General features: G+C 45.2%; 1 protein-coding gene across 2 annotated transcripts in view; it reads left to right on the top strand.

Annotated features, from left to right (window-relative positions):
* The window catches only part of hmcn2 (hemicentin 2), a 64438-nt gene that overhangs the window by 12496 nt on the left and 24474 nt on the right, over positions 1-27468 (top strand). Inside the window, exons 5-37 of one of the 2 annotated variants that reach the window (XM_066713165.1) lie at positions 1441-1612; positions 2255-2361; positions 2824-2944; positions 3610-3873; positions 4472-4616; positions 5076-5197; positions 5777-6049; positions 6540-6681; positions 7427-7554; positions 8290-8403; positions 9158-9316; positions 10622-10816; positions 10985-11080; positions 11279-11406; positions 11518-11662; positions 12434-12546; positions 13612-13771; positions 14069-14228; positions 15732-15859; positions 16112-16378; positions 16796-16879; positions 19371-19565; positions 20021-20151; positions 21295-21442; positions 21528-21654; positions 21932-22089; positions 22404-22682; positions 22852-22988; positions 23508-23658; positions 25869-26135; positions 26445-26558; positions 26861-27048; positions 27272-27368. In XM_066713165.1, coding sequence (XP_066569262.1) covers positions 1441-1612; positions 2255-2361; positions 2824-2944; positions 3610-3873; positions 4472-4616; positions 5076-5197; positions 5777-6049; positions 6540-6681; positions 7427-7554; positions 8290-8403; positions 9158-9316; positions 10622-10816; positions 10985-11080; positions 11279-11406; positions 11518-11662; positions 12434-12546; positions 13612-13771; positions 14069-14228; positions 15732-15859; positions 16112-16378; positions 16796-16879; positions 19371-19565; positions 20021-20151; positions 21295-21442; positions 21528-21654; positions 21932-22089; positions 22404-22682; positions 22852-22988; positions 23508-23658; positions 25869-26135; positions 26445-26558; positions 26861-27048; positions 27272-27368 — 5215 coding nt within the window. Of the gene's footprint in view, positions 1-1440; positions 1613-2254; positions 2362-2823; positions 2945-3609; positions 3874-4471; positions 4617-5075; positions 5198-5776; positions 6050-6539; positions 6682-7426; positions 7555-8289; positions 8404-9157; positions 9317-10621; positions 10817-10984; positions 11081-11278; positions 11407-11517; positions 11663-12433; positions 12547-13611; positions 13772-14068; positions 14229-15731; positions 15860-16111; positions 16379-16795; positions 16880-19370; positions 19566-20020; positions 20152-21294; positions 21443-21527; positions 21655-21931; positions 22090-22403; positions 22683-22851; positions 22989-23507; positions 23659-25868; positions 26136-26444; positions 26559-26860; positions 27049-27271; positions 27369-27468 lie in introns of those variants that run through there. The other variant, XM_066713164.1, reaches the window with a different exon arrangement.

Below are 27468 nucleotides of genomic sequence, written 5' to 3'. Positions count from 1 at the left end.
TGGAGCCCATTACTATGAAGTGCGACTTTGTTTCAACAGTAATTCATATGACATATACTCTTGATACCAAGTTTCAAACTGTATACCCCAAATAAACAACGATTTACAGCAATTACACTGCAGCAGTAAAGACTATCTATTACAATGGACAGCAAAGAAATTACACTTTAGAGAAATTATATTCACAGGTGGTCAATACTTACAATATACTGACTCGGGTGGTCAATGCAGTGGCAGCGATTGCTCTCTAAGTTGTGTCGATTTGAAGAGATGATATCGGTCTTGCTGGCTTCTTATTTCTTCCAGTTCGTGACTGATTTAGTGCTAGCTTCAATCACCATGTTGGTATTAGACACAAAACGGCATGAAGAGTTCCAGCAGCAGCAGAATTTCTCATACAGTATTACGAGGGCCCGGACATTTTTGCATGACTGAACACAGTTTGAGAAGCCAAGTCATGCGAAACACTGGGCCCTAATCACTGGCAACACTCGCCTGCTGGCTGCCGCATGCCCAACACTGGGCGATGCGTGAAGGCCCAAGAAAAATAAATAAATAATAATGAATGATTCAAGAAATACTTCTAAATGAAGATGACACTGGCTTGCCTGTGGCAGTACAAATGTTGGAGCTGTCTTCAGTCAGTTCAGTCTCTCAGATCAGGCATTCAGTTATTCCTGGACTGGGAACCAGGTGACAAAAAAAAAAACGCTGGCCAAACTTGTCACCTGCAGCAAAACTCATCTTAGACTTTAGCAGCTATTTTAGGCAAACCAATCTGACAGATAATATTAAGCCCCTGCTGGAGTAATGGATTCTGCATATTAAAGTTGTGAATAATCCAGTGCACACTTTTCTGCATGTGTAACTTCATTACTTTTGCAAAAAGGAAAATTAACCCTTCACCCGAGGAGTGTTTTCCTGGTGATGGACAAACATCTTCACAGGAAAATCTGTCAGAGTGTGTTGGCTTAGATAGCGCTCTGGGGAATGCATTCCTGCAACCACGGGAAATATACACTCCTTTACTCTAGTACGTTTTTTTTGTCCAGCTGGGCGTCTGTTTGATTTTGCTTTCACATATCAAAAGCCCAGTTGATGTGGAGGGATGTTGTAGTTAATAACGAGTAATTAGTCTGATGACCTCAAAATGCAAAGTCGACTATAGCTTGTCATTCTCCGAGGCAGGGTACTGCAGCCCTGATCCTGGGCTGCCAAAGGATATTCTGGTACTAATTCCAGCTAAGCTCCGACTGACTTAACTGGGCCAATTTTCTGCTTCATTGGTGAAACGATACATGTTTTGCAGGTCTCTTTTTCACGGACTGTTCCTGTAAACTCTGGGAGTGTGTTTCCCTGCAGGACCAGAGACCGCAGACCCCTGCCATATGGACTAGAGACTGCGTTTGACCTATTTGTCCACCTCTTGCCTCTTTGCAGGTTCTGAAGTGGGTGGAAGAGACAGTGCAGTCCATGAAGGTCCACTTGCTCTCCTCAGATCACGAGAGTGGACAGGAGAATGAGTGGTTCGTGCCCTTTGACCCCAGCCTTAAAGAAGTCACCGTGTCTCTCAGCGGCCCGGGTCCCGAGATCGAACTGCGTGATCCCTTTGGTAGGCCAGTCGGCATTTTGTCAGCCTGTCTCTGATCCTGATTGCAAAGAGTGTCATGTGTATTAATGTATTAATGTGATGTGCACATGTGTCAGCCAAACTGCTATTATTATTTTGATATTTTCTTATTGTTTATATTTCCTCCTTTTTTATGTGTGTTTATAACTGTGCTGTTCTATAAATGTACGCTTGCATGTTTTTTTGTTTTGTTTATGCGTTGCTCACATTTGTATGGTTGTCACACAGGATTAAATCACAGTGCCACTGTGGTAAGAGCACAGTAAAGCACAGAGGTATAAGATTGGAGCATGCTGTGAGAATACCGTGGTAAATCCAAACAGAGACTATGAAGTCTCTGTGTGTATCGGTGGTTCTTAGCACTGCTCCTGGGGGGCCCTGATTTTCATTCCAGCCCTGTTGCTACATACTTACCTCACTGATCTCCACCTGTTTTGAGAGCAGAAAACAGCTGACAAGGTCAAAGTAAAACAATTTTTAGTTCAATGAAGAGCTCAGTTGGAACATAGTGGTCCTCTGGGACCATGGTTGGGAACTGCTTGTGTATATTTACCATGGGTGATGTAGATAAGGGACAACCAAGGATTTGCACGTCAGTGGGCTGTGTGCTCTCCATCTCTCCAGGTCGCAGTGTGGGAGAGGCTCTAGGCCTGATGGAGCTGCTTCACATCCCCAATTCTGCACGTGTGGTCAGTCTGAAGCACCCCCGGCCAGGCACCTGGACTCTGAGGGTAAGGGGTCTCAGAACATTAAGTTCACAGAAATGAAAAAATGAATGCAATCTCTCAAACTCCTGATGAAGTAGTATTTTTTCAGGGTGAAAAAACATATTTGGCATTTCTACCAAGGAGTCATCCTCTTCAGCTTACTTCCTCCTCAGTCCCAGATTTCAAGTTATCAGATGTATGAAGAATATGAGTGTCTGTGATCTCGGGCTGCAATGGGATTCACCCTGAAGGACAGAAAGTTCGGATCTGAGGAGAAGCAGGGAAGATGTGTTACATTGTGTGATAAAACCCTGCAGGCCAGGGATTGGGTAGAGTGGGGATGCAATGAGGACTCGGCGTAGAGAATGAAGATGGAATGCAGGATCTAATGTCTGTGGGTCTCAGTTTTAATCCCTTTCCACTTTAAAACCCTTTCCTTATCTCCCTCTCTCTCTCTCTCTCTCGGTCTCTCTCCTTTAAATGCAGGTGAAATGTGTCGGCCGCCACTCTCTCAGGGTCACAGGGGTCAGCAACTTGGACTTCCGTGCGGGATTCTCCAGCAGGCCCGTGACGGACTTCAGCCACACCCGCGAGAGGCCTGTTCAAGGTAGTGCATCCCGAGCTCTTCACCGGAGATGTGGTGCGCTCCACCCTGGTGGTGCGCTCTCTTTGTGAGTCATTGCAGTCTGAGCAGGGGAGCTTTCTTCTGCCTTGCCTTCAAGACTCTAATGGGAGCCCAAGTGCATCAGGCTCTTCTGTCTCCTGACTCAGCAAGGGTACCACAACAAAATACTAAGAAATTAATAAATAAGTATTCACACACACAAATGTTTTTTGTAGATAAGAATATTCACTGATGTGAACACTGACTCACCAGTCTCTTTGATGGAAATTGCAGGATGAGCTGAGTTGATCAATGAGCTGACAACACTTTTCATAGTCAGAGATGATATCACTGGAGTAATGACCACAGTGAAGGTGAACTGTATGTTCTAGGGTGGTGGCAACCCACGTCCACAATGCTAGCAGTGGTCTTCATTTAATCTGAGATGTCAGTTTCTTAAAATAACCAATTCATTATATTCTGAATCGAACACACAGAGCCAGGTTTCCAGTTGCTGATTTATAGATGCTTACAAGACCTCCACACACAGAGCTGCCCACCACTGGGGATCACCTGGTTACAGACAATGCCAGTTTCAGTTGTGCATGTTAGTGCTAGTGGATATCACTGCAGCACAATGAGGTGTCTGTGTACCCTTCTGCCCTCAGGGATACCTGCCCATGTCCTGTTGAAGTGCAGTGGTCTGAGCCCCCCCGGCCAGCTGAGCCAGATGGACCTGATGTCTGCAGCCGGCCGCTCCCTGCGCACCGTGCCCATCCCGCTGCCCTCTGACCAGGGCTCCCGGGGCCTCTGGAACGTTCCCGAGTTCCGAACCCCTTCCGAGAGCTTCTTCGTGAGGGTCACCGGGAAAGACGGGGAAGGCTACAAATTCCAGAGGCTGTCTACCGTCTCCTACACCAACATCATCCCAGGCAGGAGAAAATAAATAAATAATCAACCACCCTCTGTATTTTCTTTGTTGAAGTTCTGGAGGCCAATTTTAAGAAAACAAAAGCATTTAGTGTCTCGATAGGGCTAGTGTCTCCTGGTACTTCAGGGTTCCTTCAAGGCTGTGCTGTGCAGGTCTTTGCCTCCGGGAAAACGAGTCAATGAATCTAGCCGTCCGCTCTGTTTACTTCACACATCCTCTTTTCATGGGGATCAAGTGATGCAGAGCGGGAACAGTTTTGGGCTCCGTGTTTCTGAACAGGAAATGTAGAACAGCTGTAAGGACACAGACTTTTATTTATGTGCCTTATGGATGGAAGTATGTTACTCATTAGAGACTGCAGGCCTTCTTTGGGCATTGCTGTACATGTTTATAGGTGGACTGGCAAATTTTGGGAGAAACGCACCATGCTGTTTAAGAAACCAAAGACTTATAATGTGCATATTTGCAAAGGTTAGCACGGACCAGAACTCTCTTTTCACCCCCTTCTAACCTATGTCTGAAATACATCTGTGACAACCCTGTTCTGAGCTAGTGTTTAGCTGTTTCATTCTAACTATTGCCACATTGCCCCTTCACAGATCCACCTGCAGTGAACATGCCCAGTACAGTCCAGGGTTACTACATGCAGTCAGCTCTGATTGTCTGCTCTGTGAAAAGCCATGTGCCCTACAGGTTGCGATTCACCCGGAATGGAGCCAGGCTGGGGAAAGAGCAATCATTCCAGTAGGTCCCTTTTTGTCCTATGTTTTATTGGAGACACCTTCCTAAAGCCATTAGGGATGCATGCTGTTCCACGCTTACTGTCCTCAGACATCTTCAGAGTCTGAGCTTACCTCATGCACTGCTGTGGATGGGATATCAACATGGTTTCACATTTTGGTCATAAAGAGGCAGACAGAGATCAGGGTTTCCTGTGGTTTTTGTTCCCCTCCATTCCCAGTTTTTGCATTTAACCAATGACATGGTTCTTAGTCAAGATTAACATGATTGTAACCTATTTAATATCTAGATCTGGAGGGTTATGGCCTTCCAAGGGTGGAGACCATTGAAACCAGTAACCCATATATTGTGGATAATATCAAAGAGTGTTATCTCCTTACTAATAATACCTTAGTAAACATTTTTGCAGTTTAGTTTCCCCCCTCTCTACCTACCTCAGTAACCTCTGTGTTTATCCTTCAGGACATCCACCAATGCTACTTGGGAAATTGAGAGTGTCTCTGGTGAAGACGAAGGCTCCTATGACTGCGTTGCATACAATAGCGTGGGGATGGGGCGTGCTCAGACCCACCTGACCGTGAGGGGTGAGTGAGCCCACAGCGGGTCTCTCAGAGATGTGTTGTTTTCCAGTTACAGTTATGTGAAGCCACCGACAGTCCAGATTTTTGATCTCTCCAGCACATTATCATATTTTTGAGACCATGGAAGGAGAGAAAAAAGTTAGTTGCTCCCAAGGACTAGGATTGTGAAATAATGCATTACTGGAGTTCACTCTTCAGCGTATGTCACAATTAATAAAGCACTTTGTTATGAAGCAAAACAAAACCGTGAGAATGAGTCGACCCAACACTGTCCAGTGACACTTTCTCATGGTCTGAATTGACCAATGCACTGGCAACATGAGTGGAAAATGAAATGGAAACCTTAGTGTGTTTGTCCTGAAGACGTGACAGTCAACTTGTGGAAGGAGGAGAATGCAAGGACAACTGCAGTATTTTAACATTTGCCTCGATTTCTAGCCAAACACTCTGGTGGCTACAGCTGTCCTTTAACAACCTCATCCCTTTAAGGTGGCTTTGATTCACTGATGAAGTTCCTTCACGTCCCTTTAAGGTATAGTTGATTCATTGATGCACTGAACCCATTGTTTCCTTTTGCTACAGAGCCACCACCAGTGCTGCTGCGCCCTCTGAATGTGACAGCGCCCCCTGGTGCTGCGGCAGTGCTGTCCTGTCAGGTAGATGGCTCTGTGAGGTATAATCTGACGTGGCATCACGAAGGGCAGGAGCTGGGGGACAGGACCGGCCGGCTCCGAGTTCTGAAGAACTTCTCCCTTGAGATCAGCCCTGTGATGCCCCAGGATTCAGGACAGTACCAGTGTGTGGCCAGTAACCAGCATGGCCAGAACCAGGCTTCGGTGTGGCTGCTGGTGCCAGGTAAATGCCTGCGTGAAAGGCTGCATCTCTCCATGTTACAGAACAATACGTAGCATTAAATATCCTTGCTTTAAGTAACTTGCCAATATTATATTTGTCACCTTTTTTCTCATTCGGACAAGTTCATCAACTTAAAAAAGCATACAGGGCGTGCCTTTGGAGCTGTGGTGTGATTGTTGTCCAACACAGCTGCTGGAGTCATGTCTTTCTCCAGTCCGTGATGTCATTGAAGGCTCTGTAATATGTATTTCTCAAGCAGCTGTGAGTGATGTCAGATGGGGATAGTTCTTGAGCACAGTACTCTACCCACCTTCAAACTAACACTGTTCAAAGGGAGCATGTCAGTAGACATAGCTGAGGACCTGTGCCTTAAGTATTTATCAGCAATTCCATTTAAAAGCACACTGCTTCACCCTATTGGCAATACAAGTCCAAACAAAATGTGCTTCCCTAATCAGTAGTAATACTTCGATCCCTTCCTTCCTTGCAGAACCTCCTCATGTCATGGTCTTCCCTAAAACCCAGGCCTTCTCTCGGGGTGTAGAGGTACGGATTGCCTGCACAGCCTCGGGGTCCCCCCCACCCCGAGTCTTCTGGAGGCATGGGGATTCCTTCCTCACAGGGAGACCCAGGTACACCTGAGGAACGGGGGCGGCCATGGCCTCTCATTACTGATTACACTGTCAACCTCTAACCAGGATCTCATTCTCCCTTATCCACAGATAATTTAAGCTAATGTAAGGGATCCTGATTTTTAATTATTTACTCAACTGTTTTCAAACCTGGGTTTTGACATTAGTCGACTGTGACTGAGTGGGGTGGCTTCAAAGTTGGCAAGGGTTTCCTCTTCTTACTGTGCAACAGTGACTCCTGTGGCCTTCCAGGCGCCTGTGAGCCCTTATTATTACTGGGGGAAGCTTCCTCAGCGCCGTAGGATATTTTTATAACACTGTTTTGTAAGAAAACGTCAGGGATGAAGTAAATTCAATTGACAGACAGGGTCAGGGCACAAGTGATTATTACATTTACTCTGGGTTTCTTCATGTTAGTTTAAGAACCCCACCCCTTGGCTTCTCTCTCGATTATTTGAGGAAAAACAAAGTGTGTATTTATTTAAGTCTCTCTTAGATATCCCCCCCAAACTGTAAAGACTACTATCTGTTTCCTTCTGTTGTCGTTGTTTTGTTTCCCGATACTGTGCTGGTTCTCTGCAGGAACACATTCATGATTTAGAAATATGCGAAATATGTCTCATTCTGTCAGGGTCCTTTCATCAGGCTGTCTAGACTGGGTACATGGTGCTCGGTTATACGGCGTCGCATCTTCTGTTAATGCACCTGCAGCAAATCAAAGCGATTTTTCAATTGCACCCCTCAGAGTCTCTGTTTCCGAACATGGGACCCTGACGATCAGAGAGGCCGCCCCAGAGGACGCTGGCAGCTATACCTGCCTGGCCTCCAACACTGAGGGCACAGACACGCAGACTGTCACTCTCAGCTACACAGGTGAGGGGATGGTTTACGCTTGCCATTCTTTAATGAAGGATTCTGGGCTCAGCAAGCAGCACTGAGAGTTTGAAACAGCTCTGTCTGACAGCTGTATGGTTTGAAACCCTTTCATTTTTCTTATCTTTCTTCCTGCGCTGCACCATGTCTGCGAGCCAAAGTCGCAAGCTGACAATCAGCAGGTTCCTGTGTCTTCCTGTTGGTACAGCGCTGGTTGGCTTGACAGCCAGCTCTGTACTGATTGAGGATGATAGATATCAGTGGAATATGCTGGTCCTATATTTTGCTGTTGTTTCAGGCTGTGTTGTTTCTTACTGCTCTTTATCTGACAAGGCATGGAGGAGACGTTCAGATTGCTGTAGCCCGTAGTTTTTTAGGTCGTGCATTTAGTAATTTTAAAGCTACAGTAAAAACCTTCAGCCAAGTGGAATTATTTTTACATTTCACCATTACAACATACCTCAGCTGCCTGTATGTCAGGACATGTGCAGTTTTTACAATGCCTGGACTGTTTTTCAATTAGACAAACAAATTGCGAGTCTGTCTTTTAAACTACAGGTTGTGCTATAATTATGTGTCCCCTCCGTGCTGGACTACAGTTTTAACGCGACATTGAAAACATAATTATAGCTCTTTTAAAGGTCTTTCTTGTGGGAGTCTGTAAGTCAACTAAGCAAGTGGGGACTTGGTGCATTTTTATCTTTTGACCTGTTGGCCTTTGACCCTCGGCTACAGAACCTCCGAGCATTTCCGTGGTGAAGCCTACAGTGATGGTGGCTGCCGGGGAGGACGCCATCTTGGAATGCCAGTCCAGTGGAGTCCCGCCACCTCTGGTCACATGGTACAAAGGTAAATTGAGTCACACTGGGCTCACCTCTAGTGTGCACTACCTGTGTGAAGAGGCAAATATAGATAAGTGTGTGAGGCTGTGAATATCACAACTAAACCCAACTAAACAAGTTATTACTGTTTGTCCATGAGTCACTGATCTTTAATCTTCTTTGCCTTTTACAAAAGCAAGTCACAAATTATATCTGTAATGGAAGTCTACATGTAATGGAGAAATAGAATCCTCCCCAGAATGCTAAATAATAGAAATTGGATTACCAGAGAGGGCAGGTACAAGTTAATTCCACATTTTAAAACCAGCATCCTGCAGGGAGCTAATAACAGGTTAATTTGAAATGTCTGTTCAATGGTCACTTAAGACCTCAAACTTGGTTGTTCCCAGCAGTGTCCCAATGATTAGTCTCTAAATTATGGGCACAATTCCAGAGGATTTGTAACCCAAGTGTGATCTTGAATGCAATTGTGACTAGATAGGTATAGCTGTTCTCCATACCTGTCTGCAGGTGGGCAAAGAATAGACCTTGAGAGTTGGAGCATCTTTAATTGGGAGTTTCAGTATGGGTGGTGGTTGGAGGTTTTTGTTCTAGAGTGTTACTGATTAAGGGGCACTTGCGCTGAAGGCCTGTGGCATATATCCTTGGAAGAGTACCCTGGAGACACTGAGACCTGGAGCTGGGGAACTGGGAGGTGAGGTGACTGATGTTGTGGCTCCTCATATTATCCTGACATTAGGTGTGGGTGTGTGTTTGTCCAGGTGATCTGCAGGTGCAGATGCTGCCCTTCGCAGAGCAGGACGCCCAGCGCAGGACGCTGAGGATCAGTGGGGTGCAGGAGATGGATGCAGGGGAGTACAGCTGTGTGGCGAGCAGCTCAGCAGGGACCTCCTCTGCCATGGTTATTCTGGAAGTGGGGGGTGAGTGCAAGCTGCCCGGGTCAACTTGTGGTATCAAGGTCCCACAAAATATTTATATACCCTGATATATATACATCTTCTGTCCATCCACTCATAATCTCTCCAAGAGTATCTATAGGTCCTGGATTTGCCAACATGTGTTTTCACTCAACTCACATCCCAGAAGGTTTATAAAGACTGCAGGGAGCATTGATATTAAGGCAAACCTCTCAAATGTGATTCTGTAGTGCAAAGAAATTCATGAAATTATGTTGTTGTACATTTTCATAATTGGTATAATATCCTGGGGGTAAAGTTGACGAGGAGAGTGGGTGAGATGCATATACTTAGGACTAGAATGAAATACTTCCATACTGCCTTGGATTGGTCAGATAAATAAAGCCACACCACAAGGGTACAGTGAAACTGTTAAAAACACACAAACAAAATAAGATAAAATAAAAAATCTGGGATTTTATCGTTAAGATGAATACTTCCATGCCAGATGTATATTCTTTTGGGATGTTGCAACATGCAAAGTGCACATAAAAATATTTAATAAAGACTCCTTTAGCATGAATTTTTACACTGAGCTTTCTGTCTCCTCCTGTATTCTTTCCAGTGGAATGGGTTGGAAACTTTCCATGCTGAGTAGTCCTGGAAGAATTTTATGATGTATCAATCATAAAATATATATATTTATATATATTCTTTGTGCTCGACTGCTGAGAATGTATTGTATTTCTTATTGAACACCGGTGCACCAACCATCTTCAAAATCAGAAACAGCTGTTATATATGATATAACAAAGATATAAGAATAAAAAGGAATGCAGAAAAGGAAGTAGCATGCCAGACTTCAAGATGGACTCATTCATATGAAGCGGCTGAAGGATGTGACTGTAGCACAGCTGACCTGTATTTATCCTGGTGGAGAGACCAGCAAAGCTGTAATAAATGCAAGATGCTCACTGCCATTACTGAGAGGATTTTTAAAGCTTTTTGCAGTATGAAACTAAAAATCCTCCCAATTTCCCAAAACGAATGTAAAAAGTTTGAAACTGAAAATCTAAGGAAGAGGAGTAGAGGTTTGGTAAAGAGCAATACAATATTTTTTCTCCACGTTTTTAAAAATAGTTTAATTAAAGACTACATTCAAAGCAAAACACTTTGAAGGCCAGAGTAGTGAGTAGAGTACAACTGTTCCTAGGAGATGCAGAGTCAGATCCAGGCAGACTGCATATAAGATTTGCAAAAACTGAGTTAGCAGAGTGATGGTGATGGAAATTAAATGAAATTAACCTGGAACATGCACTCTTTCACCAGCTGTGCCAGGGTTCTCCGTGACCCCTGATGATGTCACAGTAGAAGTGGGGGAGAATGTGACCCTGGCATGTGTTGCCCAGGGTTACCCGGCACCCACAGTCACATGGCAGCGGCAGGACGGGCACCCTCTGTATAGCAAACCTGAAGGACACAACAGTGCCCAGCAGCTGGAATCTGGAGCTCTGTTCATAGAGAGTGAGTCATAGCACCCTCACACTCCTTTATTCAGTCACTTCCTGTCAGTCTCATTTGTGGCCTTTTACTGATAAACCTCAGTTTAGAGCAAGAGTCTGGCAACCCTGGTCTCACATCTAGAAGAGATCAGTAAACTGGTTATGTGAAAAACCTGATTTTTCTCTGCAGGTGTGTGGTTGGACGATGAAGGCGTGTACATCTGTGAAGCTCAGAACCAGTTTGGGTCGACCAAGGTTGAGGCCCGTGTTTCTGTCACCGGTCTAGGTCTGTATTTTCAACTGATAGTCCCATTAAATAACTGAACTGAAGAACAATTGAGTCTACTTTGTAAAGAGCACACAGTGACATGAAGGAAAATCTTGTCTATCAGTGAATTTTGTTATAGTGGATGTTGTGGAAATGTATTTGGTTGAAAATGATCATCTCTTGTGTGCAATGCCCTTCTCTCTCCTTCACTTACAGAACCTCCTCTTCTGGTCCAGGGTCCTCCAGTAATCACCTCTGTGATTGGTCAGTCCTTGACCCTTCCCTGCATGCTTCTAGATGGAATCCCACTGCCCAGTAGACGCTGGACACATAATGGGCAGCCAGTAAGACTTGCTATTGTCCTTCCCCTTGAAATTAATTGCATGGCAGCCACTGAGTTTTAAACTTTTTGTCTAGAGATATTCCTGAACTTACCAACCTGTCCTTCACTCTAGGTGGTGCTGAATTCTAGGAGTTTTGTTCGGAGTGATGGGAGCCTCCAGATTGACAGGACCAGACTGGAAGATGCAGGGACATATGTGTGCATTGCGGTTAATGTGGCCGGATCGGCCAATATAACCATCACCCTTGAAATCCACAGTGAGCACGGCTGGTTATCCCGGAATATCAGAGAATCTCAGAATAAACTCCCAGTGGGAGGCTCAAGATGTGTATTTTGTATTTTTTTAAATGTAGTGGTTATTGCAGCTGTGAGTTATGGAAAATACATTTTTAGACTGATCGAATAAACATTACTCATGATGCACTTAAGGGTTTATAGTCAAATATTGAGTGCAGGAGAACAGCTGAGTCATACGCGGCATATGATGAAACTTCCAGATATTAAACGCCCCCAGGATTAGGGACCCCGAACAGTGATTTGGGGAGGGTTATGTTCCATACGATGTACACACACATTGTTTACGCAAAATCTGGAAATATATTTTATTGACATCTCCAAGTGCAGCTCTACATTAAATAGATCTTTTATCCTGACAATGAAATTAGATTCTACTCCTTTCTACTTCATGAAACAACTGAACGAACACTTGCCAATGATCTGAAATCTAATGTCCTCTGGATTATAATTTGCAGTGGTAAAGTGGGTCAGCCTTCTGGTTTAATCTTGGACATAGTCTTATTATAAAAGTGTTTGTACGTTTCTCTGTACACCGCAAAGAGGTAGTAGCATCAGCATGGAGTGAATAAGAAAAAATGGGACGGGCCTCTTATGGATTTAAATGTTACCTGTATTACAGCCCATTTATCTTGGGGGTGGGGTAGCAATCCTGTGTACAGATTAGGATGATGATCAAATTGACTATAACTGAGTCTCCTTGCCTGTCATGTAATTCCCATTTCTCTTTGCAGTTCCCCCTGTGATCAGTCCAGGTCCCTCCCATTACATCATCAATGAGGGTGTGGCCATCACCCTGTCATGTGATGCCAGCGGAGTTCCTAAACCGACCGTTGTCTGGTCTAAGGTAGCCTCTCATGCTTGTTTGCTATGGAAACTTCCCGCTAGATATAAAATCTAATTACATTTCATGATGACTTGCTTGTAGCCTGAAGCAGTAACTCTGGGGCTTCAATTCCTAATGAAGATTTTAGCTCCCTCTCACATTACACATCGATGACAAAGGGCTTCATGACAGATCTTGAATGTAATTGTTTCTAATAGCACCCAGTGCAGTATGAATAACATGGCCCAGTTTTTGTAAGACTAAGCTAAACCCCTGCTTAGGCTAATGCTGTGAAATATCAGATCATTTGGAAGGATTTGGTTAAACACCAAGAGGAGATGGCTGTGTGTGGTCTTTCCTTGGGGAGGTTTTTCCAGAGCTTTGATATCTAAAGGGCCTTTAGCTGATTTTTTTTACCAGCTTTCCCAAATGTGGATGACAGGGACCATTTAATTATGTTTTCTTAAAGCAAATGAAAGGGACAAGTCAAGTGTTTTATCCTATCATTTGGAATGTGGGGTGCAAGCATGGGTGGGGGCTCATGGAATTCCAGAGACTATCCCCTTTACCCAATATCATGTGGAGAGTGTGATAATTAAAGCATGACTTTTACCAAGAAGTCTGTGAGACCGGGATTCAGTTCTCAGTTCTCAAAACAAGAACCTAAAACACCAAGGGTATCGTGTGACTTTAAGATGCTGGGTAGAGTTTGTTCTTGACTTTAGGACAATGATGGTTATTGATACTGGAGGAGCAGATTGGAAAGGCAGAGGTGTTCAACACTTAATATTTCCTATTGTTCTGAAAAACCTGAAAAAGGCTGTCCTGCAGGGAGAAAGAAAAATTCCTGTGAGAAAGAAGAACATTTTTGCCAAAGGTGGAAGCCTACTGAATATGTTCAATTTACATGTATATCATCTGTTATGATTTTGGGATGTATGCAGATATAAAATTCATATGGCTTGTTTCTGAATGCCTGTAATGTGTGGGATCTTTTTGAAGTCAATGGGAAGGTGTTGCAGAGAACAGGGGAGTTCATTGTTATAGTGAGATCTGAAGCACTGCATTCATCTGTGACTCCTGCAGGGAAGGGAGCCACTCTCTAGACACAGATCCTCCTACAGCACGGACTCTGATGGCCGGCTCCTCATTTCCAGCCCCACGGCAGAAGACTCCGGCATCTACGTCTGCACGGCAACCAACCCTGTGGGCTACGCCAGCCGTGAGATGCAGCTCAGTGTGAACAGTATGAGCTCTCCTACGTCTGCAGTCATGTATTTCTCAAAATGACCTAATTTCTACGCATTTCTGCCTTGGTCTGTGTCCCTGATTAGAGCTTAGCAAAGAGTCTAAGTTTGTATTTTTCTATTTATTGTGTAATTTTTTTAACCAAACATCCAAATATTCATTTAATATAGGTATAACTATTAAATAGCCCAACAACTACTTAATATTCAAATTCCTGATTCTGAACTATAATCTTTAATATCTAAGCTTCATTTTCAAGGCTTAGTACTTTAGGCATTGGTTTTTGTTTTTCCAGCAAAGCCAAGAATTGTAGGTGGAGATGGCCAGAAAGAACCAATTGGCATGGCTGTGGAGGTCGGCTCAGAAGTCACTCTACCCTGTGAGGTACAAGGAAGCCCCACCCCCTTGGTGAGCTGGAGGAGAGATGCCTATCCCATCCCTCCAATCACAGCCAGGTAAGTGGCATTGACATCATGACAGTTTTACCCGGGCTTTCTCCAAAATGTGTATTAATTCAACGTGAAGAGTCCGTAAAGGCTTCTGATTATACCACTCAGAGTTTGTGAGTCACAGGATGATCTGCTCAATAGTTAATAGCACCCATACAAGAACCTTATCCCAAATTACTAGTAATGACCAAAAATTTACTTTCTCAAGCAAGTTGGTAAAAATATAATCAAGGACTTTATTTTACCTTGGCAATCTTTACCTTAGTCTGTGTCTGTGCACTCATTTCCTCAATGGAGAGCCTGCAGAGAGTGAGCCTGGGCTGGTTTTCTGGACATATTGAATCACTTGTCATGGAGATGACTGTCTGATTGATACCCACACTGATTTTTTTTCAACCCCATCAGGCACTGTGGGTTGCCTAAAGGGGGCCACCTACAATGCAGTCTTGTCTTACATCTTCATCAGCAGTGAAATGTAAGTGCAGGATGGCCTGGAAGGGATGGGCAGAACATGTGCTGCCAGATAGCGCAGCCAGGAGCCAGATGTGTATTCCTGCTGCACTGGCAGCTCCCGTAAATTAGAAATAATGTCACGCGGATGGTCTGCTTCTTGGCTCAGCGGGAGATGGAAGAGAAAAGAGGTTAGCCTGGAAGCATGGAAGAGAAAATAAAACACAGAATGGAGTGATGTTTCAGCCCCCTGGGATGTTGTGCAGTAAAACGGCGTGTTGACTTCTCCTGGCGAAACGTAATGAGCTAAACACTCTTATCTAGAGCTCCATGAACACTAGGGCCTACACCAGTGCATTGCAGTGGGACCTGCATGTTTTCCCTCTCCTCTCAATGGATTCGCTTTGCAGACAAAGCGATTACGTATCCAGTAGTCCAGGTATCTGTCCGAACCCACAGCCTCATCGGTAGGTATGGAGGAAGGGCTGCTGATTAAAACGTGGTGAGACTGAATGCCATCAATCATGGCTAAGCTGCCTGAGAAATTATGCGGTTTTGCCACCCCCTCTGAGCTCTCTCACCGTGAACACAGCAACTGTTATTGGAAAGCAAGCCCTGCTGGGGTCATAAAGACTGTGGTTTCTGTGTTACTGATTGCCACATTTGCACATGCCAGACAGCACACACGTGTGTCTGTCTACAGGTGAGCCAGAATGGAGCGATGGATTGGGGAGCATGAAAGCATTTCCTGTTTGAACCTGCTCCACAAACTTGAGTGTCTCGGAGAACAGAAGCTGCAGGAGATGGACAGCCCTAGCAATCAGGCTAAAGGCTTTATTGAGAGACACTCAGGGTCCATAGCTAATTTCAAAACCTTTATTTTCAACCACTCTTTGTAGGAGACAGTTGGGAATTGCCAGTTTTGGATTTTTACGTTTTGGCACCGCAGCTCGACACGGAACGATGACTGTTTCCACTCATGTGTTCCAGCCTGAACAAACAGCGCAAGTGAACTGTATACACCCAGTGCTTGTGTAAGCTGTGTCTTTTCTCTTTCAGGTTCACGGTCTTGCCCTCTGGCTCGCTCAAAATCAGTGATGCCAGACTGACTGACAGCAAACTCTACACCTGTTCTGCCATCAACCCTGCTGGCAATGTGAATCTGAACTACAATTTACATGTGCAAGGTACTGCTACACTAAGGACAGAGGCAAGCTTATGGAACAAATAAGCCACAGACCACATATTTATATGCTTTTTGGATCCCAAATGGCAACAGTGATATCTGTTTGCGCTTAACATTTCAAGCTTAAGTGATCTCTATCAGATCTAACACCAGTTTATTTATCTCAGCTCTAGTAAAGTATTGGATAAAATCACACTGTTAAAGGGGAGGGAGACAAAAGAGGGAAATTACTGAAGTGTATTTCTTTTTTCAGCCCCGCCCAAAATACAGTCCACACCCCGTCTCTTGAAGACTATGATTGGTCAGTCTGTAACTCTGCCCTGTGTGGCACATGGAGAGCCCACCCCTGTGATCAACTGGTTTCAGAATGGGGTACCACTGGGAGACAAGGGGATTCTGGAGGGGTCTGAGGGGTCCCTCACTGTGAAGGGGGTCAACAGCTCTGACGGGGGGCTCTACCGGTGTGTGGCCTCCAACCAAGCAGGACAGGATACAGTGGAGATAACACTGGAGGTGCTGGGTGAGTTGGGTGCACTGTTGTAATAGGGGTGAGGGGGGGTGGTCTTGAGATGCAGTTTCCTGGCAAATTCTATGTATCTATCTATCTATCTATCTATCTATCTATATAATTGTGTATCTATCTATCTGTGCTAACTTGCCACTGGAGATTAGTTATTTTGATTGTCGTGGCACCTGCTCCGTCAGTAACATCGAAAGGTTAAATTAATCCCCAGTGTTGCGCGAGCTACGTTTGTGTTGTAAAGGGCATTACTCCGCCTGAGTGGCAGTTGTGAGGTTTGTTGGCGCTCTGTGTAATTAACTTAGCCAGGGCTCGAGCAGCAACACACAGCAGTTTCCATCGCTGCGAAGGCCTGCTATCGATTCTATACGGCTGTTCTATATGTGATTCTATATGTGATCTGTTGTGTCTTGCCAGAGGCCCCATTCTTTGCTGAAGCAGGAAATGCCCTGATTGAGGAAGTGGCCCAGAAGAGCGTGGTGATCCCTTGCCCTGCTCAAGGTTTGTGTGCAAGACGCCTTGTCCTTATTATTATTATTTATTTATTAGCAGATGCCCTTTACCCAGGGCAACTGACAGCTTATCAATGGTTACCATAGCATAACTGTGGTGGGAGATCAGAGAGCTGAGTCAGGGAGACAGGAGGGGAAAGCATAGCCAATCCCTTTACATGCATGGTATAAACCATGGGAAAACCATGAAATTACCATTCACAATCACTGTGGTAATCTCTGATGAGGATAGTGCATGGCTAGAGGGCTTCGTTTTAAACTGTGGGCACGTTGTCTACAGACAGCCTTCTCAGAGGGAAATAATTAGATGGGCAGATAACCCCCCCACACCACCACCACCTGATTCTATAATAGCTTATTATCATTGTTTCTGCAAAGATAAATGGTTTCTTCTATCATGATGCATTCTTTATGAATCCACTCCGGGGACCAGTACACAAAATTAGGTTTTCCAGCCTGCAAAGCCTAAGATGGATTTTGTTTGATTGCACAAGGCGAACTAAAAAAAAACCCGATTCATAACAAAATGATGCGTTCATATCCCACAGTCTTGTTTTCTTTGATGAAGTGCACTTGTTTCACATTGCCAACCATTCCAGCAGTAGGCGGTAAAAGTGCTCTCTGTGTATCGGTGTCTCGCATCGCCGCCCTGTTCCTCTCCAGAAACCTTATTTTAAAACTGTCGGCTGTCACGTTTTCTGTTCCTCCAGCTGTAACATGATTACGGCTGTTCTTTCATCATTAACGCACAGCTTCAATTGTGCTGCGTACACCCAAGACACACGCTGGCTGTGCTGCAATGCTTAAATATGCGTCCCTTCGTTTATACTTGCATTTTTATTAAACGGTGATGGATCAAGTCATTATCCAACGCCTACACAAGGAGGATAGAGGAACAAGAGGTACATAAATATGTAATGTGTTGATCAATGTTCACCATAGCAACTGTGCCTGGGGGGGGGTAGTTCAGAACAACAGCTGGAACATCAGTTTGTCTCCTGCACATCTGGCCACATCTGGTTTCATCAATGGGGGAGCCTGCTGGGAATGGAATCCTAATTAGAGGCTGTTAGCTTGAGATAATAGACTGTAATGTCTGAGACTGCAGTTTAGTGGTGGTCTGTTTATGTGCCCCCCCCCCCTCGAGCGCAGTGAACGGCTTTGTGTTCGTGGTATTGCAAGGATACACGGCCGTGGGTTAATGCCTGCCTAACCTTTGCAAATTCACAGATTTGTGAGCTTGCACGCCCTTATCAGAGGCGCACAGTTGTGTAATGTTAAGTGAATGAGCTTAATCCCCTTGTTGGTGTTCCGCTTTATTGCAGGCTTATCAATTAAGTGTATCACCCTGCAAACAAACAGTTTTGCTATTTGCCAGCACAATTTACATCCTCTTGTTATTCACAAATGTTTTACTGCCACTACCTCCACCACCAATACCACCACCACCCCTGTGGGCGTCTGATATTTCATACACAAAAAACACGAACGGGACAAGGACCCTTACTACAGACTCATCGAGCATCTAATCCCTGCACAGCACAGCATTAGGGTGATTCCATATAAAATATGTTTCTCTGCTGTAACAACATTATTATTATTATTATTATTATTATTATTATTATTATTATTATTATTGTGAGGAACAAATACACAACAATGAAAGGGAAATAAAATTAGATTCATAAAAGTATCAGTTTGAAATGAATATCTACACGTCCAAACCTATTAAAGTAATTATCTCAGTTACGTGGTTCAAATTGTTAAAATTATATTATGACGCAAGCTGTCGAAACCTCTGTCTTTACACTGCGCCTCCTTGGCCCTTTGCGTCGGAAGGTTAATAAAGCCTCTTTACCCGTCTTGCTTTTATTTCTCTGCAATTTAGATTTAGCGCAGGCCAGTAACAAATCATCACACTAGCATGTGTCCTTGTGGTCTTAATGAGAAACGCTGGGAGCCTTCAGTCCTCAACCTCAGCCTACTAATTAGCTGACAAGCCTGAGAAAATGTCATAAAAAAAGGAAAGAAAAGTTAAACCCTCTGAGCTGTTTCACCTTTTATTGGTCCTGACAGACTTCTGTTTTAGGAGCTTCAGGAAGCTGGAACCATTCGCCTTTTTTTTTGGTTTGTTTTGTTTGAATTGCTGCCCCCTGCCTCTGTCTTTGTCTTTGTGCTCAGCAACAACATTTCTGTTTACAGATGTACATCTCTTGTGTTCGAATAACCTTTAAACCAGACGCCCCTGTGTTACTAGCACTGTGCATTCTCTGTATTTTGCTCTTTGAATGCCACACTAAATTGAGAGGTGTCATGATCAGCATTTAATGAGGTTTCCCTGCAACTCGGCTCCACAGCTGATTAGTGTTTCAGTGCTACCAGCTCTGACCAGGACACTGCAGTTCTGTTTCAGACAGTGCTTGTGTTCGGGACCTCGGAGGGAAGTGCACTTTCTCACCCCTCTGCTCTTCTGCCCACAGGTTCACCCACGCCCACAGTGCGCTGGTTTAAAAATGGCCTGGAACTCCACACAGGCCAATCGGGACAAGTCTATGTGTCAGAGGACAGCTCTCTCGTGATTGCCTCGGCCACGGCCAGTCACAGCGGAGACTACCAATGTGTGGCCACCAACGAGGCGGGGTCTGCAGAGAGGAAGTCCCAGCTGAAAGTAAAGGGTGAGAACAGCATTTTCCTGCACCATGGCTTCCTGTCCCTTCTCCTCAGTGTAACATCAGCACTGCAACAAAAACAGCTGTTCTCAGACACTTTGTGACCTTGTACAAGCTGTCTGTCATTTTAAAAGTAACTTAGGAATGCTGTTTTCATGAAAGGGTTACTGCCAACTGGCCAAGAACACACCTGTGTTATCCTAGAAAACAGTAAAGGCATGAAGTACGGACTTTATTTTTCAGGGTGTGAATCAAAGACTCCACTTTATACAATTCAAATTAGCATCTTGGATTTCTTAACCTTTTATTTGAATGATAGCTTTATCACCCACAGTCTATTTTCAGTGAGTCGTGCTATGTATATCATTTTTGTCCAATGACTTGCTCACTATAGAAGTGGACAAAAAAAAGTTAATCTCCTCAGGTGGGGTCTAATGAGTTTCTATCTGTTGCTGACTCAGTTCCCCCAGAGATCCAGGATGATGGGCAGCCCTTGAACAGGACTGTGTCCCTACAGCAGCCCCTGTCTGTGGACTGTGATGCCTTTGGGATCCCACCTCCATCCCTCACCTGGACCAAAGATGGCCATCCCGTGAGTCTCTCTCCATTCACTGCTTGCCTACGCTTAGAGAGCAGCGGAGTAGCAAGACTACTTGCAGGCTCTCAGCGGGGTGTGTCCTCAAGGTTGTGTTTTCTTGGACATCGCTCACATCTGCCAGGGAAACTGCGCTCTTTCAATCCTGAGAGTGATGGACCTACCTGTATTGGGCTATTTTCTTTCTTTTCTATTTCAGCAGCTGTTAAATACATAAAATAAATGGGAGCAGTATTTCTCCATGGTGCTGCAGCATGAAGTGCCATTGTATCTGACAGCACAGTACCACCTAGTGGCTGACCAAGGGAAATTAAATTATTTGTATTTCAGCCTTGGGTTACAGCAGATTTTCCAAACTCTCAGTCATACACTCACACATGAGGAAAAATGTAATAAAATAAATACATGAATAATAATAAACTTCCTTAAAGTTCCTAACAGTATTAAGTAAAGATTGGTGTGACACAAAATAATTTAGGGAAGTATGTTTGCTTTATTGTATTACATCAACACGTTACTTAATAAGTTACAATATCTTCACTTCATACAGGGGGAAAAAATAATTAACCTTAACCAGAAGGTCATTCTTGCTTTCTCCTGTATCCCTAATTGGAGTTATAAACAAAATGTCCAGAGAAGGGGTGGACTGTAATCCCACCCACAACACATATACAGTAAATATGGGGCATTAAACCTCCCTATCCAACCCAAACCATTGCCTTTGTTACTCCCTGGCCATCCCACATCCTGTGTGTGTGTGTGTGTGTGTGTTTGTGTGTGTGTGTGTGTGTTTGCCTCATCCACATGGCCAGGCCATCACTCCCTCTGCCAAGCGAGTTCAAGACAGATCTGCATCACTTTTACAATCCTCTCACTTTATTCCCAACATTTTATGATTATGTAAAATACTTAAACCCAATAAACAGTATTTTATTCCCACCATTGGGGTGTTGTCAAATGTCCTGAATAACAATGTAGCTGGGTCAAATCACAGTGCAAACAGGAGACACCTCTCATTATATGCTATTGTATTACATCAGTAGATAACCTGCTCCTAATCCATTACAATTGTAACATTGTCAAATTTTGGGTGTACACAAAAACTGTCCGCTCTCTGCGTGTGGTTGGGATTTCCTGCAGGTTGTGGGGACCCCAGGGTTGTGGCTGCAGAACGGGGGACGCACTCTGAGAATCTTCAGGGCGCAGAGGGAACACTCCGGTCTGTTCTCCTGCACGGCCAGGAACTCGGCCGGAGAAGACACCAGGGACTTCCACATCACCGTGCAAGGTGAGCCCCCGGCCACAAATGTAAGGAATTGAAATCTGGGTTGTTTGGTTGGCAAGTCCCTACTATACGCCCCTCCTCTCTGCAGCCCCCCCTGTGATTTCGGGCTCTGATAGTGTCCAGGACGTGGTGGTGATGCTGGGACAGGAAGTGGAGCTCCAGTGTCGAGTGAGCGGGAGCCCCTTGCCCGTGGTGGAGTGGAGCAGAGATGGAGAGTAAGTGAGCACTCCCAGCATGCCTCAGGGCACTCTTATCCTCATCAAACAGCTCTGGCCTTTGTGAAGAAAGTTAGCCCCTGAGCAGAGGCAAGTTTTCGCTTCGATGACTCGTCATTTTATTTCTGAATCCCATTCTTTACTCTTCTGCCAAGACACTGAAGTCTTTTTAGTGTTTTTGTTTGTTTGTTTGTGTGTTTGTTAGTTGTTGAAACATTTTACCCCAAACCTCTCAGATATGAGTCTCTGCTGATATGCCCCTCCTCCCTCTCCGCAGGGTGCTGTCTCGCTCAGGGGATCCTCATGTGCAGTTCTCGGAGCAGAGTCAGGTGATCAAGGTGAAGTCAGCCCGGCTGAGAGACCAAGGCCTGTACCAGTGTCTGGCCATCAACAGCGCAGGAAGGCGGGCGCGCCAGTTCAGGCTCACCATTCAGGGTAACTCTCCCTCTGCCCTTCACAGTAGGTCAAGGTCTCTCAGCTGAGGGCATTGGTGGTCCCACAAACAGGACAAGTTCTTAATGGTCCTGCCTGGTTTGTGTCTGAATCACTCAATCAATTTGGGAATCATTCTACACAATGCTTTACATTGCAGCTAAAAGATTTACATTCATCCATGTTTATTTAAAATCCTGATTTATGTGAGTGGTGGGACGCTGTGTAAAGCAGTGTTGGGGGTGCACTCTGGACTGAGACTAAGATAGCGTGCTCTCTCTCTCTTTCTCTCTGTCTCTTCCTCCCCTCCCTTGCAGCCCCCCCCAGCATCAGTGGCTCCAGTGAGACCTCAGAGGTGTCGGTGGTTCTGGGCCATCCCATAATCCTGCCCTGCAAGGCAGAGGGGGTACCTGCCCCTAGCCTGACCTGGCTGAAAGAAAATCATCCAATCATGTCCAGTGCTCGACTGACCTACACCCAGGGAGGGCGGGCCCTGCACCTAGTAGCGGCGAAGGGTGATGACACAGGACTGTACACCTGCAGAGCTACCAACCCAGCCGGCACAGCACACATGCACTACACCCTCAGAGTCCTGGGTAAGAGCTGGCGGGCACTGCCAATTTTATTTAGTGCTGTTTATGCGAAGAGTGCATGTTTCTATGTCCCTGTTTGTTTTTGTATTCTGCTCTCTATCTCTCTATATGTTTTTGTATTCTGTACTCTCTCACTCATTCCAGTGTGTGACCGTGTCTTGTCTATAATAAGTCCCTCCACAGATTGAAGGTGAACCCAGCGGGTTTGACACCAGGGAAGTGAAAGTCCGGATCAACGGAACTCTGACACTGTCTTGTCAATCGAAGGCCTTCCCAGAACCCACCACACAGTGGTATAAAGATGGACAGGTGAGGAGACTGTATTCAAATTAAAACTTGTCACTTCAGAAGCAAACTTCGAAAAATATACCATGAGTTTTCTAGACATTATAATTGTCCTTGTTTTTTGCTTTTTTAATTCTGTTAGTTTCTTTCTTTCTTTCTGTTTGTTTTCTTAATCGTCATGTATTTACATGCGCTCATACCTTTCTGTAATTGTTTTCCTGTTGTTGTTCTGCTCTACTGAAACACATATGTACATTGATTGGTTAAAATGTGTCCTTTTTCAGTTCTTGCTGCTGCATTCTGCCTACATTTCTTAGATGATTCATAATAATCTGCCAGCTTTCAACAACATGAAACACTCTTGTCAGTGCTCAATAAGCTGCAACAGCTGGGCTTGGATTGATAATCATGTCCTGCAGGGGGTGTTGGAGAACTTTGAGCATGAGATTGACTGAGGCTGTGGCTGTAGATGTCAGTAGATTACAGAGCTAAGGAGACAGTGGCAATTCCCAGCCAATAATGAAGCTCTTCCGTTTATTTAAGCTGCTGAAGAACAACTCTCATGTGGAGATCAGGGAGGAAGGCCGGGTCCTGTGGGTGGAGGGGGTGCTCCTCTCCCACCAGGGACATTACAGCTGCGTGGTGTCCAACAAGGCAGGGGAGGCCAGGAAGGATGTCCACGTCAGCATACAGGGTGAGTCTCCCTGTTTAAGGAGGGAAATGTTTCCAAACCAGTACACTCTTCCTAACCCACCACCTCTGTGCTGTTTCCTAAGAGCAGCAGACTGAATCCAGCAAAGCAATCAATGCATCGTCCTCTATCTTAGGCAGGAGCTTTCCGTGATCAGTGCTGTTCACACAGGGGAGCTGATCATGTGCAATATGGGATAGGAGACAAGAAGACAAAAAGATTCAAGACATCACACCCAGTCCGGGTCAATACCTGGGCGTGCTCAAGTCAGATGGGTGTGGCTGTGTGTGTGTACAAAGTAGGGGTTTGCAATGTAAATCTTCCACTGGTAATACTTTGATTTTTATAAACCTCAACAAAGAGCAGTCTCGTTGGCTCACATACAGCAGCACAACAGCCATACCTTAATCGTGGCATAATGAGCAGTGGAGCAGCCAGCTCCAGTAAAATATGACTCTCTGCTGTCAGTCTACACATACAGTTAGGGAAAAAAGTATTTGATCCCCTGCTGATTTTGTACATTTGCCCACTGACAAAGAAATGATCAGTCTATAATTTAATGGTAGGTGTATTTTAACAGTGAGAGACAGAATAACAACAAAAAAATCCAGAAAAACGCAATTCAAAAAAGTTATAAATTGATTTGCATGTTAATGAGGGAAATAAGTATTTAATCCCCTATCAATCAACAAGATTTCTGGCTCCCAGGTGTCTTTTATACAGGTAACGGGCTGAGATTAGGAGGATTCTCTTAAAGGGAGTGCTCCTAATCTCAGCTCGTTACCTGTATGAAAGACACCTGTCCACAGAAGCAATCAATCAATCAGATTCCAAACTCTCCACCATGGCCAAGACCAAAGAGCTGTCCAAGGATGTCAGGGACAAGATTGTAGACCTACACAAGGCTGGAATGGGCTACAAGACCATCGCCAAGCAGCTTGGTGAGAAGGTGACAACAGTTGGTGCGGTTATTCGCAAATGGAAGAAACACAAAATAACTGTCAGTCTCCCTCGGTCTGGGGCTCCATGCAAGATCTCACCTCGTGGAGTTTCAATGATCATGAGAATGGTGAGGAATCAGCCCAGAACTACACGGGAGGATCTTGCTAATGATTTCAAGGCAGTTGGGACCATAGTCACCAAGAAAACAATTGGTAACACACTACGCCGTGAAGTACTGAAATCCTGCAGCGCCCACAAGGTCCCCCTGCTCAAGAAAGCACATATACAGGCCCGTCTGAAGTTTGCCAATGAACATGTGAATAATTCAGAGGAGAACTGGGTGAAAGTGTCTCATATGAGACCAAAATCGAGCTCTTTGGCATCAACTCAACTCGCCGTGTTTGGAGGAGGAGGAATGACCCCAAGAACACCATCCCCACCGTCAAACATGGAGGTGGAAACATTATGCTTTGGGGGTGTTTTTCTGCTAAGGGGAAAGGACAACTGCAATGCATCAAAGGGACGATGGACGGGGCCATGTACCGTCAAATCTTGGGTGAGAACCTCCTTCCCTCAGCCAGGGCATTGAAAATGGGTCGTGGATGGGTATTCCAGTATGACAATGACCCAAAACACACAGCCAAGGCAACAAAGGAGTGGCTCAAGAAGAAGCACATTAAGGTCCTGGAGTGGCCTAGCCAGTCTCCAGACCTTAATCCCATAGAAAATCTGTGGAGGGAGCTGAAGGTTCGAGTTGCCAAACGTCAGCCTCAAAACCTTAATGACATGGAGAGGATCTGCAAAGAGGAGTGGGACAAAATCCCTCCTGAGATGTGTGCAAACCTGGTGGCCAACTACAAGAAACGTCTGACCTCTGTGATTGCCAACAAGGGTTTTGCCACCAAGTAATAAGTTGAAGGGGTCAAATACTTATTTCCCTCATTAACATGCAAATCAATTCATAACTTTTTTGAAATGTGTTTTTCTGGATTTTTGTGTTGTTATTCTGTCTCTCACTATTAAAATACACCTACCATTAAAATTATAGACTGATCATTTCTTTGTCAGTGGGCAAATGTACAAAATCAGCAGGGGATCAAATACTTTTTTCCCTCACTGTACATGTGCATGGACACACATTCTGTAGACCTTTCTTGGCATCGGGAGCCACCATTCCTGCTGGTGCAGAGTCGTTGGCATTAGCCAGCCTGTTGCTGATTACTTGAACCCGACTGACAGTGGTGACGCCCCCGTTTGTTTCTCCCCTGCAGTACCCCCTGTCTTTCAGCGGGTGAATGGCGGTCCTGCTGCCTGGGGTCTTGCGGATCGGGGGGAGGAGGAGGAGGAGGAGGAAGAGGAGGAGGAGCCGAAGGGAGAGGTGCAGGGGCAGGGGGAGGAGATGACGGAGAGACGGGAGGTGGTTGTGGGTAACCCTGTGACCCTGACCTGTGAGAGTAACGCAATTCCCCCACCAAAGCTCTCCTGGTTTCGTGATGGCAAGCAGCTGGGCACTGGTGACGGCGTGATACTCCTGCCAGGTGAGTGACTTGACAGGCTGGGCCCAACACAGTGTCCTAGCACCACAGAAAACAGTCCCCATGGTACTTTTGAACCAACTGTGTAAGTCTGCATGACTGTCTACATTGGGGCCTCCATGGCACACAAGCTACTAGACAGGGAAGTGTTTAATTTGAGTGTCCAACCAGTTCCTGATTCTGTTAACTTCTCTTTGTGTTAGATGATGTAGGTTTTTATCATTTCTGATCCTAGGAAAACCATCAGCGTAACATGACAGCGTGTCTTCTGGCTATCTCTGCTGCTCAGCTGAAGGTGTTCTGTGTTTTCAGGGGGACACATCCTGCAGATCCTGAGGGTGCGAGTGGAAGATGCTGGGAAGTACACGTGCCAGGCTATGAATGAGGCAGGCGAAGACCGCATGCACTACGAGCTGGAGGTGCTGGGTAGGACTGCCCGCCGGTCTGTGCCAGAAGTAGAGCAGAGTAGTGGGCCAAAAAATGCCATCACTAGCCAGCACAGTTGGTTACCATGCAAACATATCCCCACAGTTTTATCAAAGTACCTGAAGGCTGTATTATGTAGTTATTATGTATAATGTATTATCTGCTATACTATGATTATTATCCAACTAATGCTTTTGCAAGGATCACCTGTTGGATTGGGTGAATTTATAAGGTCAGATTGTCGCCATTTCTGTGGCAAAACCTAGTGTCCTTCTCCCTTTGACCCCTCTATCCTCCGGCAGTGCCCCCTGTGATCCTAGGACAAGCAGAGGAGTTTGTGGATGAAGTAGGGGTGGTGGTCAATGCCACAGCCCAGCTGAGGTGCGAGGTCTCTGGGAGCCCCACACCGGCAATCTCCTGGCTGAGGGATGGCCTACCGCTGTACAACAGCCCACGGCACCAGATCATGGAAGATGGGAAGCTTCTGCAGGTTAGGGGCTATTCTGTGTGTTTCGGCCAAACACTCCGTCATATGAATAACTGTGAGAGATAAAATTCTGTGAGCCTGTTACCCAATGGGAAATTTGAGGATCACTTACAAGCAGTTATGAACAGTGCAGTCATTTTGATTTTGACCACAATAATAGGTCTGCATTTAGCTTTTTATTGGTTAATATGAAACTGATTCTTGTCGTTCTTGTCGTTCTTCCCAGATTTCCATGGTGCACACTTCTGACATGGCGGGGTACCTATGCGTGGCAGAGAACAAGGTGGGCTCGTCCGAGAGACTCTACAGCCTGACTGTGCAAGGTGAGAGACCCATCGGCAAAATAAGCCACTTGCCTTTTAGCTGGAACCCATCCCCCCTGCCCGGCTAAACCAGAAAAACAGTATTAGCTATAAAACAAAC

This window comes from Amia ocellicauda, chromosome 9 (assembly GCF_036373705.1).
Source record: "Amia ocellicauda isolate fAmiCal2 chromosome 9, fAmiCal2.hap1, whole genome shotgun sequence".
Classification (NCBI taxonomy): Eukaryota; Metazoa; Chordata; class Actinopteri; order Amiiformes; family Amiidae; genus Amia; species Amia ocellicauda.
The sequence above is the reverse complement of the archived record's forward strand: the minus strand, read 5'-3'. Positions and strand labels throughout refer to the sequence as shown.